The 13,594-nt window shown below is 38.1% G+C and overlaps 1 protein-coding gene across 2 annotated transcripts in view; it reads left to right on the top strand.

The window, feature by feature from the left end:
• The window catches only part of pde9aa (phosphodiesterase 9aa), a 35,343-nt gene that overhangs the window by 1,834 nt on the left and 19,915 nt on the right, over nt 1-13,594 (top strand). The window contains exons 1-6 of one of the 2 annotated variants that reach the window (XM_053496523.1): nt 5,841-5,864; nt 5,954-6,024; nt 6,131-6,208; nt 9,401-9,444; nt 12,356-12,410; nt 12,699-12,769. In XM_053496523.1, coding sequence (XP_053352498.1) covers nt 5,856-5,864; nt 5,954-6,024; nt 6,131-6,208; nt 9,401-9,444; nt 12,356-12,410; nt 12,699-12,769 — 328 coding nt within the window. In that variant the 5' untranslated portion in view covers nt 5,841-5,855. Of the gene's footprint in view, nt 1-5,840; nt 5,865-5,953; nt 6,025-6,130; nt 6,209-9,400; nt 9,445-12,355; nt 12,411-12,698; nt 12,770-13,594 lie in introns of those variants that run through there. The other variant, XM_053496522.1, reaches the window with a different exon arrangement.

The raw sequence follows: 13,594 nt of genomic DNA on the forward strand, positions 1-13,594 counted from the left end.
TTAACCAAAAATAACGAAATAAATAAACTTTTCACAACATAGTTTGTCATCGCTGCCACCTACAATTCCTCCTACAGTTCACTCAGGGTGGGTGAATGATTAAAATACACAAAAGGAGCTCTACGTGTATAATAATCCCCTAAAAACAGCTGTAGGTTGTGTCCATTTAATTTAGTCTCTCTGTCATCTCACACAAGCAAACAGGGACACTCAGTATTACGGCCACTTAGATATACGGAAATGAGGTAATGCTTTCTCATTTAGTGTCTGCAATCTCCTGGGCTGAACCATTCGTCTAGTCTGGGGTGGGAGTTGATACCAAAGTATTGCATGGCTCGTGTTCATTTATGGATCTGTTCCATGCTCCATGTGCCATATCAGGTCATTTTTACTTTAATTAAATCTTCATAATTTTTGAAATAGAAATATATTGGAATAGAAAAATAGGATGTAAATGAATGGTTCAGTCCCCCCCATGGGCATTGTTAGCCAGTACACTGTATGTTTGTTTCTCTGTGAAAATGATAAGGAGTCAAATTAGACACAGCTCAGCGATTTGCTGTTCTTCTGGACCTCAGTGCGATCGACCGAGCGGCTGCGGCTTTTTAAAATTCCTAACGTCTTTAAAATCATGATATAGTCTCATTTAAAATAAATTCAGAATAAAGTGTGGCCTAAAGGATTGGTTGGACTGTGTGCAATTAAAATGTTGATTTTCAACGAATAGACAAAATCCCAAACTTATACTGTACCTTTGCTTAAACAAGTCAGAAACATTTCCCACTTGTTCGGTTACCATTTAGGTGAATTAGTGATTCTAAACTTTCCCAGTTCAATAAAACTAAATTTTATTGTGTGTTCTTTGAAATAAAGTTTTATTTGTATAGTGATTTTAACAATGGTCGTTGTCACAAAGCGGCTTTACAGAGTTAAAAAAAAAGATGCATATAAATTATAAAAAAAATACATAAAGGAATGAAGTATAAATTCTAATTATCAGTCCGTCCCTGATGAGCAAGCCGGGTCGACGGTGGGAAGGAAATATTCTCTGAGATGACAAGAGGAAGAAACCTTGAGAGGAACCAGACTCAAAAGGGAATTCATTCTCATTCGGGTGACCATAAATCAGTCTCTGCTATGAAGTTGAAAGTTTAATATAATAGGAAAGGTGTGTAAGTTGATATAAAGTCTGCGCTACCGTTTATGCCGATTCCAGTCCGAAACTAATAAGCGACCACAGTCACAAGTCACGAGCCATCACAAAAAAAACTGTCCGCATCAGGTCAGTCCAAGGTCATCACCTTAAAGCATGCTCAGTCACCACACACATGCAGTACCATCCTCAGCACCAGCCATGCCAGGACCGTTAGGAACAAACCACAATGCATATGTCAGGCTGTTGTAGAAAAATAATCAATGACCTGTAACAATCCAACATAGAGCTACTTATATTTATTATGACACATACAGTACTTATTATTGATTTACAGTTACATGTACTGGACTCTTGTGTAACGTTAACTGAGAATCAGGTACATTCCTGATACCACTTACATTAACAGCTCCCTCACCAGCCACTATTTTATTTCACACAAAAACACAATATATAATATAATTTTCAATTCATGACTGTTTTAATGCACTGACACTGGAGACTCCTTCCAACTCTGCTAAATAGCACATGTTTAAAATGTTCTTACAGTATATCCATGCGCTATACACATCCATGTTTAAATTGTTGTTATAAAAGTAATTTGTTAAAACTTGGAAACACAGAACATGTGAACGCCATGCACACGCATCTGCGGCGAGTATCGAACCTGAACCCTGGAGGTGCAATGCAAATGAGCCGAAAGCGAAATAGAGCAAAGCAAAGAGCATGTAAATGTAGATGTGCCCGGCTGATTAAAAGACAATGGGACTCAGACCTCTCACACACACTCATACGCAGGTGCGTACCGCGAGTGCAGCCTTGCCTATAGTGGAAGTCTACTCTGGGGGCAGTTGTTGTGCTGTCGGTGATTGCATCATTCTATACCTTTTAAATGTATTTTACATTTAATTAATGCTTTCATCAATAGTGTTTTTGTAAAATTAGCTTTAAATTTGATGAATCAGCGTTGAGACGACTTTTTTAGTTGGAGAAACTTGTGGTTATGTGAATTGTGTTGGTGTTCTTATAATGCATTAATTCACTCACTTACTCACTCATCTTCTATACCGCTTTATCCTGTATTCAGGGTCGCGGGGACCTGGAGCCTATCCCAGGAGACTTAGGGCACAAGGCAGGGTACACCCTGGACAGGGTGCCAATTCACACACACATACACTCACTCACTTATTCACAGACTATGGGCAATTCGGGAACGTCAATTAACCTAACCTACATGTCTTTGGAATGTGGGAGGAAACCGGAGTACCCGGAAGAAAACCCACCAAACACAGGAAGAACATGCAAACATCATGCACACAGAGACGGGTATCGAACCCGGACCCTGGCGGTGCAAGGCGACACCGTGCCGCCCTGCATTAATTCAATAAAACCTAAAACCTGCGCAAATGTCTATATTACTGAAATTACTTTTTACTGTTTGGCGTCATCACGTCCAATGCCCAATATCATCCAACATTCACAATATACAGTATAGTCACATATTTTAAATAATCATTAAAATAATTCACATCTGACCCATGACTTACAGGATGACAGGTTTGTTTCTTAGTACAGGAAAATGTGTTGAAGTCCCATACACACAGGGTGAACAGAGTTTAGGTAACTGAGCTCTGGAGAACTCTTTAAAGGTCTGGGTGAGAGAGTGTAGGATCAATCTGATCTGATTTCACCATCAGGATCTTGAGCAAGTACTTGATCAGTTTAGAAATGTGTGATCTCTTTGGGTTTGTGTGATTATACTGTAGCTGAGCTGTCAACTGTCAATCACTGCAGTTTGTCCTGTCTAACACACCTGCTGTGTGAAGAGCTCTCAGTGCTGACATTTACACAAACACACGGGTTACACACACACACATGCTCCTATACACCCAACCATCTGACAGTGGGATGCATGGTGTTGCTCTCTCTCTCTCTCTCTCTCTCTGTGTGTGTGGACAGTAGTGCTGCACGGTGATGTAGTGGTCAGGACGATTCGTGCCTCGGGTCTGTGTGCATGGACTTTGCATGTTCTCCTCGTACTTGGTGGGTTTCCCCAGGTACTCAGGTTTCCTCCCACAATCCGTTGTTAATTAGTAGTAATAAGAAACAGTACTACTTACAGAAATAAATACCCCACTTAATGTGTAACATATCATTATTACATAAACAAGACATTTTTCTTATTTAGTGGCGGTCCTTTTGTTGAAACGTTTTTATAAAAAAGAAAAAAAAAAAAAGACATGTGTGGCACGATATGGTGTTTTTCTCCCCTCGGTAACATTTTCGATTTATTACATGAGTGAGTCATGAAAATCTTAATTTTTAATGATGTTTAGTGCAAACGGGGGTCATGCAGAGTATTATCTTTCTACATAATCCGTGTTTAGTTTAGCTTCTACTGTAACTCTTAATTCATTTCTCAATTCAGGAACCCTTAAGCATTCCTGACAGGCTTCATTAATCTTGCAAATTCATCGTGTTCAAGGCGTGGAAAAAAACAAGAAAGAAATGCAAATAAAGCACATTCCTCTTATTCTTCCGAGGTTTAATATTCAGTATTGATCTCTCACATTGTTTAGTAGTTACTTATGTAACTCAGGCTCCTTTTTTCTTCTCCCCTCCCTCCCTCCCTCCCTCCCTCCCTCCCCACCTGTCTGTCTCTCTGTCCGTCATTCACCCGCTCTCACCGCTTGCCTCCACCCTGTCCTACTTCCTCTCTCTCAGTCAGTGGCAGTGCTGCTTGTGTTTGGCACCTGCTTTTGTTGCTTTGTCGTGCCTGTCTGTGCCATCAGAAGCACACGCTTCAATCCGATTCGCTCTCGGGGAGCGTGGTATAAAAATGCCTGATAGCGCGTTTGTTGAAAGCACTCGTCTTTGAGTGTTAATCAGAAGAGAAAACACCAGTTCAGATGTCTCGTTTGGAATTCAGCATGAAATGTCTTGCACGTCTTGATTAGAGGCGCTCGGCAAATACATTTAATACACACACTAGATTTAAAACATCCAGCGTGTCAGATCATCATTTATGTGTTTGGCTTTTTTTCCCCCCCTAGTATTGAGTAAATCATTTCCCAAAGATTTCCTTCCAGATGTTGCTTTAACATTATATGTTACATCGCACATGCTGTCTAGCGACATAATCTGAATCCTGTCTATAGCACCAGCCTTTACTTTTTTATCCTATCTTAGTCTTAGTCTATCTATAAGTCTTGAGCTTGCTGCAAACTAACTGCAGTTGGTTATACAGTACAGACTCTGATATCGTTCCCTCTCAGTGAAAATCAATCATGACAGATGGCCAACCGTGTCCTCTGGGATGCTTAGCCATGTGGGTTCCTTACTGTAGCTGTGATTCAAACCAAAAATCGATAACTTTGTCATTTTAACCCAGTAAGATCCCAGACTGTGTCGGTGTTTATTTTATATTCTTATATTTTAATATATTGCTCATGTATTATGTTTCATCTTTTTGTTTCAAAACAGTCATCTTTTTATTTCACATCTGGTGTTCACATCTAATTCAACACGTTCGACAAACAAGTGCAGTTTTAATTCAGGATTTTTTTTTTTCATCTAGCTATTAAGGATTTCTAATGTTTTCTGATACATCATTCTACAGTTAAAATTTTGCTAATTTTTGTTCCCAGGAATGCGTCGGTTTCTTTCCCCCAGGGTTTCACATCAATGCGGTTCTGATATTGATATGCAAAATAAATAACCACTTAGGATTAAGCCTTCATGAGCACAATGGTACATTGTGATTGTGCAGTACAGGGTGACTTTTTTTTCCCCAGCACAACCTAGGCAACTGAATTTTATGGAATTTTAAACAACTCTATGACTGAAATGAGAAAAAATTAGAAAATGGGTGACACAGGCAAAGAAATAGATCAGGTCCACATGATCACACGTTGTTATTGTTTTAAGTTGTTTCTATAAACTAATAATAATAATAATAATAATAATAATAATAATAATATTAATAATAATATTATATATATATATATATATATATATATATATATATATATATATATATATATCATTATATATATTTGACCTGTGCTGTGTTGCTGGCACATATCTGTATCTCAGGATACTCTAGTCTAATTTCACGTAGTCTTTATTTTTAACTCACATTACTACTCACATCCTTAAAATGGTTCACGCTCATTTGTGTCTGGTTAACATAAGCACCGTCTAGCACAGCTGATCCTCTGTGTCAAACAGCACCTTTATTTTACTGATTGTATTAAAATTGTAACTTTCTATATTGGAATAATAATCTTATGTACAGTAATTGTGTCCTGAATTTACTAAATGTCTGAAGCATGTTACAGTTATATTGTTTGTTTTTAATCGATCTTTAGAACGTCACACATCAGGTGTGATTCATTCAACCTTCATAAGATCCGGGTTTGTCATTAATTCTCCAAAGTTTCCTATTCGAGTAAAGGAACGAGACATTAAGTTGAATTTTCCTGTGCTGTACAAGCTCCTTTTGTGTCCGTCACAATGAAAAACCTTGAATGGAACGCGAGGCCTTCTAGCTGATTTCAGCTTCAAGGCTGTGTTGTATAAGCTTCAGATCCTTTCAGGAAGGTTTTCTAAAAGCGATGACGTCAGAGGTACATGCCTTGCTGGGAGATGACTTGCTGTAGTTTAAAGCTTGAGTCAGATTAGAGTTTTCAATCATAGATTGATGCACCAGGTTCGGAAGAAATGGTTTTATTTGCGTAGTAAGAACTTGGGATGGTTCACCCAAGGAAACTGACCTTAGTCTTTGTGCCTCTCTAATAGGTGGTCTTCAGCCGGTTCTGTAGTCCCTGTGATATCAAGGAGCTCTTTTGCACAGCCATGGGGTTGCCCAGGTAACGTGTGTGTGTGTGTTCGTGTGTGACAATTTGTGTGTGTGTGCTTGCCTCTCTCTTTAGTTGAAGTGTTCCCATATTTAGAATGTGCATCTGCTTTTGACAGGAATACATCCATTTCCCTTCTGGACTCAACCGGAGCTATGGTCTCCATCGACCCCACCATGCCGAGCAACTCGGAGAGGTAACCCCCCTCTGACCCTTCTTGCTCTTACACTACATTCCCATACTTAATCCAGCCAATATACTTCAAATCAAATGAAGCACTTCAAAGCCAAATGGCATCTTTAAAGCAGCTGGTTTTACACTGAATGGTTTATCTACTAAAAGGAGGACGGCATAGCGTCACCAAACAACTCAATGGACATGGAGCTCTGTTCATAGAGTTTATTTACTCTTACGACAATGTGAAACTACAATATTTTCATGCTTTTCAGTTGCAGAGGTACACACCTGTACTGCACCGCTGCACACTCAGTATGGCCGAACATAGTAACCATCATCAACATGCAATTTGACACTGAGATACTTTATCACACATATTCTTATTGGGATCATCTCATGCAATGTGACAAGTCATAATCGTAAAAAACTCTGGAGTTGCACAGCATGAAACCGGCTTTGGCCAGTCTGGTCAGAGAGCTTCGGAAACCAAATGTTACCCCAAAAATGTGATTCCTAGACCATGAATTACTTTCAGGCAACAGTAACTTTCTAGAACTGTTTAAGTTAATGTTCCTTCCAAATATGAGCATTAATATATAGCCGAATCTTTTATAGAATAACTATATAAATGATCAGGCTAGACAGAAGAAAGGAGACGGTGACCTAAAATAAAGACGATCAGAACAGGTGTGTCTTTAAGAGGAATTTATGGGCGTGGCTTTACATCCATATGAATGATGGACCCAATGATTGAGGTGCCTTTTTTTGTCATAATTTTCAATACTTAATTTTCCAACTCATATAATGCAACAGTCTCATTTTTACCGAGTTTTCTTTAACATATATTTGAGAAAGCTAATTTTTTTTTTTAAATAAGATGTAAAGACATTGGCCGAGTACGATTCCCAGCTAGGTTCGATTCCCGCCTCTGTCAGCATGGAGTTTGCAAAGTTGCAAAATTTTTAAAAGACACTTTAATTGGGGTTAAGTTATAATAAATGTTTTCTTCTCTTTACATTTACCTGTATAGTGGATATAAAAATCTATGCAGGCTTATGGTACAAAAATATGCACATCTCTTTTATGTATATAATTTTAATGCGATACAACAACATTCAACACAAATAGAAATGCTTCAGGAAGCAAACAGAATATAGTTTTTTTTATATAACTTTGCTTAAAACTAAACAATCACATTTTAACTAATGTTCAGAAAAAAAAAAAAAAATATATATATATATATATATATATATATGTATGGGGTCTGACTGGGGTCAGGTATGGGGTCGGATCAGGACAGGGGTAAAGATGAATTTTGAAATCATTGGAGGTACCATAGAACACCATAACGCCCATCATCAGCCCAAGTGGAAAAAATGGGGCACTTAAGTGACATTACTGAGAACAGGATGTCCCTCCAGAAGTAATGAAAGGAAAGGAGCAAATATCATGAGCAAGGCTTTCAATAGACTTTTGTGAGTTTTAAAGGAGCTGCAGGACTATCTGGCATGAGCTGGGCACTCCATACATGTGACAGCAATGTGCTTCTTTATGTCTGGGCTGTAAACTACATCTAAATTCACCAAAATCACACCAAACCCTGTGTCAAACTGTATTATGGTCTGACGAAAAACAAAGTAGAACTTTTTGGCCATATTACTAAACATGATGGTTGGTGCAAAATCAAGAACATCACACCTATGGTGAAGCATGGTGGTGGCAGCATTAGACCTATGAATAGCTCCAAATACCAATCTACATAGTTTAGACCATGCAGGCCTTTGTTAGAGAGCTGAAAATAAAGAAAAATAATACAATGACCCAAAACACAAATCAACAATAAAATGGCTTTAGAAGAAGATTCACTTTCATATGCACTGCATATTAATATTTATTAATACATATGCATGTTAATAACCAAAACCCGAATGGCACTCTAGTTGCTCAATCGCTCATGTACTTTACATGGGGTGTTCAAGTCAAACCAAGACTTTTGACTGTGCAAAATAAAAAATACAGTTGTCAGACAAATACTTTATTTCTTTATATAACTTCTGTTGTTACACTAATGCTCTTTTCCCAGCATTTCACTAGGGTTTGGATACCATCACGGTAGAAAGTTTTCCTATAGTAGTACATCACGTCTGAAACATTGGCCTCCCAGGAACTCCTTTAATGGCCTCAGACATGCAGAAATGGCATGGAGAGAAGTTAGGACTGTACGGAGGATGTGGCAGTAACTCCCAGCCCACCTCCTGTAATGTGCAGGTGGAGTTTGTGAATAATTGTGCGTACTGTACAGTTCCAATAGAAGCGTCTCTCACGTAAGTTGGCAACAAGTTACCCTTAAGAAGTTAACAAGTTAAGAGTTTCCCTTGCATAATGCTTACTTATTCCGTACTTACTTCCGTAATTGTCAATAGTTTTTTGCCATCTTTCATAAGAAAATGTTACATGTCCCTGTTTGACTTGCGCACCCCTTGTGTATAGGAGTTTTAAATAACTATACAGAAGTAATAGATGCCTTAATTAAAATTGGGGTAGCATTTGAAGTGCCTGATGCCATTTAGAAATTTCACCGCTAACTATATGTTGTGCGTTTAGTTAGCTAGCGGTTAAATTGATTATCACTTGCTAAATTAAAGAGCCATTATAAATAAGGCTGCATTAGAAATATTGATATAACTTTATAGATATAAATATCTTCTGATGATTAAATCAAAAAGTAATTTTACCACACGTTAGTAGAGCTGCAATTACTCATGACACATCAATCATGACATATTGCACAAACTCACATGACAGATTTTCAAATTCATGTATTTAGATGAACTTGTGCACATAAACATCCCCTGCTTGTGAGATTTTCATCTTATCTGAAGGTCACATCCAAAACAACGTTATTTACATAACAGATATTATTAGTCATCCACATAGGAATGAGGAAGGGGCTCATCTACACATAACAGCCGTGAGTCATCGAGAGAGCGTCCCTGAGCCTGGCAGCAACAGTAGATGCAATCAACACTAATCACTACCAAGGGCTGAGACAGAAGCCAATCAGGGCAGTCGTACTGCAGATACAGTAGTGAGAGCACTCAGAGATTGCAGGCTCGCAAGGCTCTGAGAAGGGGTGTCTTTTCTTTTGACATTACACCAGCTGCTTTTGTAACCACCATGTGTGTTTGTTTCCACGCTTTTTTGTGTAAAGGTTGCCGTACAAAGTGGTTCCCCTCACTGGAGGACAGCTAGCTGGTGAGTTTTATATGGATGTGTTTGTATGTTTATGCACAATGCACATCAGACATCATAAATTGTATCTATAAAATCTTACAACACACATTAACATCCTATCGGTATGAACAAAGCTATAAAGTGTATATATACAGTGTTTTCTGTATGTATCATGACAGTGGAGTAAAAGTAGATTTGAGATTAGGATGCATCTGATATGTACACTATCAGTCAAAAGTCTGGACACACCCCCTAATTCCATGGTCTTCCCTGTTTTACAATGTAAAAAAAGGCGGCACGGTGGCTTAGTGGTTAGCACCGTCGCCTTGCACCTCCAGGGCCTGGGTTCAAATCTCAAATCAGGTCTGTGTGCATGAAATTTGCTTCTCCTTGCTCTTATTGGGTTTTCTCTGGGTACTCCAGTTTCCTCCCCAAATTTAAAAACATGCAGATTAGGCTAATTGGCGTTCCCATAGTGTGTGATGGATTGATTGGACAGCAGATGGTCTTCTGGAGAAGGAAATGGCAACCCTCTCCAGTATCCTTGCCAAGAAACCCCCCATGGACGGTATCCAGGAAGGCCTGACGGTCCGTAAGGTCATGAAAAGTCGGACATAACTAAACGACTAAACAACAACATTGTAAATGCTGAGGGTGTTCAAACTATGCAATTTTCTCCTTTGAACACTCCTTTGTAGTGTATCTGCTCCTTATGTTCTGTAAAGCCTTTATAACGGCTCTAATCTGAGGTGCTGGTTGTTAATTGGTGATTTCTGAAGCTGGTGACTCTAAATGAACTTCTCCTCTGCAGCAGAGGTCAGTTTTGGTCTTGCTTTCCCGGGAAGGTCTTCAAGTGAGACAGTTTCATCATCATGAAGCTCGATGGGTTTTGAAATGCATTTGACACAATACTGTTCTTGCAAGAACGATTCCAGAACATCTGACCTTCATGTCTTAAAATTACAACTGACTTAATCACCTAATGCCATATGTGTTATTGTATAGGTTTAAAATCTCCAGTATTGTTCTTGAATGTAGAAAATAAATCACCTAAACATAAAAAAACACTGAATCAGAAGGCGTGTCCAAACTTTTGATGTCTCAAATTGTGTGCATGTCCTATTTTAGACGATCAGGGTACGTAACTAAATACTATGTTTACCCTGAGAAATAAAATACAATAAAAAAGATTTGGATGATTAAATTTGTTTGCTGAACAAATGAAGTGTCCCATCATGTAGCTCATAATGGAAGAGGAAGGGCGGCAGACAGAACAAACATGACTGCTGATGAATTAAAAAACTTGCTCGTGAAGACTTGATGCTGGAGGTGCATCAGCAAGCACTGAATACAGCATCTGAACACTGAATGCTAAATGTGATTAGATATGCAAACATTTCGAAAAAAAAAAATCTTGGTTTGTTATTATGGACTCTAGATAGATTAATGGCTAAAAAAATATTAGAAGCATTTAGAGTTAGTAGTTTCCATGTATTGGAGTTTAGACTAGTAGTTTGTACTAGCAGTTAGGGTCAGGGTCAGTGTCAGTCATTTCTGGGCAATAAGGTCACAAGCAAAGACATTTTGACAATTGAGGGTAGTCAGTTCATGATATTAGAATTATTGTTTGTTCAGGTTAGAAAATAAAAAAAGGGCAGAAATTAAATAACTCAAATGAATGCAATAAATAAATGCGGTGGTACAGACAGTATATTAGCCTAATATGCTTACAACCCAAAGCATTTAAGCCTTTTTTTTTTTTTTGCCATTACATTTGGGGTCAGGATTGTGCAATACAGAGAGTGTCTTTTCATTCTCCAGCACAACCTGAGCAATACGATGGAATCATTTTAACCAACTATATAAACATGACTGAGTTACACAGACAAATAAATATCATAGACACATAAGATAATGTCTTTTACTTAAATTTTTTTTAATGCAATAATATAGTTTTTCGCTTCAAATGATTCTAATGTATAAGGGCTCTCTGACTGCGAAAAATGGTGGTTGGCTTAAAGCTTTAAAAACTTGTATATGTTCGTGCAGTCAGAAGAGGAAGAATGTTTATTATCCTGTAAAAATGTTCTTACTAAGTTGTTATGGGCTGCGTGTTTATTTGATCTGGCTCTTATCACTAGTACATTCAGAACATTAAACCAATTCTGAAAAATGTCTGACATTGACAGCATTTACACAGCGGATTCACACACACACACATAGATAAAGAGAGAGTGAGAGACATATGCAGTGTATTATTTATTATTTCTGTTGACTTATTATATTTGCCTCCAGAACTAAACGCCAAATCATGCGCCGAGACTTAATGGACACTGGAATTTTCTGTTATTTCCTGTCCCTCTGTGCTCTTCTTCTTTATATCAAGCACTCTGCATATAACCCTAACGATTGTTTTTTTGCATTAGTGAATGTTTTACGCTTTTAATGGAGTGGATCCTTAAGCGTCACTGTGACCTTTCGCACAACACTTTCTCAGTCTATAGACAAAAAAACACACATTGTGCACCTGAAAGCAACCAATAGAAAACCTTTAATATCACCTGCTTTTTTCTCTTTCTATGTTTTATTGGTCCAACTGGGTGAACTTTGTCCACCGAGGCACTATGGACCAATCAGAGATGAGCTGTTTTTCATACGCGTGTAGTTGTGTGTGTGTGTGGGAACTGAAATTAACACCCAGAGGCGAATTTCTGTCGTGCATAATAAGCTAAGGTAGAGGGGAGACAGTCTGAATGTCCCTCCGTCTTTTCCTGCCTGGTTACACGCGTCCTCCATTAACTCTCCATCTCCTCTGCCTGCATAATGTTCGGTGTTTGCCCCGACGGCGTCGTACACACTCTGATGCTTTCTGACGAGGAACAGTAATGTCTCTCCTGTTGCCGACTGTGTTTGCTGTTTTCTCCTTTGATAGATAAAGAAGAACTTTTCCAGAATGTATTGACTCAGGTAGCAGAGCAGTTCTCCAGGTACTTAACTCTGTTTTTTCTCTCTCTTTCTGTCTGTGTTGTCATTGCTAATGTTTAACAGTGTGTTTCACCTACTGTACAAGCTCAGTGCAATATAAAACTTATGATCTAACCTCATTAGATCAAGCAGGAAGTAGTCCGTTTCAGCTGCAGAAGACAGAAGGATTGTCTTTTATTGTTTTATTGATAATTACATCTAATTCGAGCGCTCTACTGCTGTTGCGTGCTGTCATGTGTTGCCTTGACTGGGTTCGAATTCGTCTCACCTGTCTTAACCTTTCTCTTTAGAGCTTTTAAGATTAATGAGCTGAAGACTGAAGTGACGAACCGCCTGGCCATGTTGGAGAAAAGAGTGGAATGTGAGTCATATCATTTCGAGTCATTATTGTATTTGTTATTATATTTAATGAGCATAATGGGAATGCTTAAGTCATTATCATGCATTTATTGTTCTGCAGTCTTATATTACGGTTCTGGAGAAACGACAATCTGTTTCTATGTATATGAGGAATGACAGTTGAGGGATAAAAATAGATTGATATTAAGTATAGTAATAATATTTCAATTTAATTCAATTCAATTGTGTTATTATTGTTATAAATAACAAGGTATAAATGTAAAGGCTACAAGATTTTAGTTATATTTTGGTTTTATTTAGTAATACGTAGTGACTATTTATGGTGTTACTGTAAAAGCTCCAGATAAGGAAAATTTAAGGAAGAAATTGGTACAAATAAACTGAAACATTGTTTACTGATAAAATATTTCTTATTATTTATTATTTGGGAGGGTGGGGGGGGGGGGGGTCGGGGGGGGTTAATTTAGATGATTTACACAGTAAAGTGAGTTCATACAAGTACAACGATAATGTAAACACTGTAGTGTGTTAATTCAACATTGGGAATTCTGGAGTGTCACATTACTGTATCAAGGCTCCATGGTCTGAGGTTCTCTGGTTTCCTCCCACCTCCAGTGGTATATAGTATTTGTGACTTGTTACTTCATTAGGTATGATTTTGATAACTTTGTACTTCAAGTGAGCTACAATCGTGACGAAATTCCATTTTTTTTTTTTTTACAAATCATCCTCAAGTCAAGATGAATGAAGACAAATTGACATTTACAAAAGACTTAAAGCACACTACAGTAATAAGACTTATAGCCCCAGTTAAACATTTCATTGG

Source organism: Clarias gariepinus, chromosome 5, assembly GCF_024256425.1.
Source record: "Clarias gariepinus isolate MV-2021 ecotype Netherlands chromosome 5, CGAR_prim_01v2, whole genome shotgun sequence".
NCBI lineage: Eukaryota > Metazoa > Chordata > Actinopteri > Siluriformes > Clariidae > Clarias > Clarias gariepinus.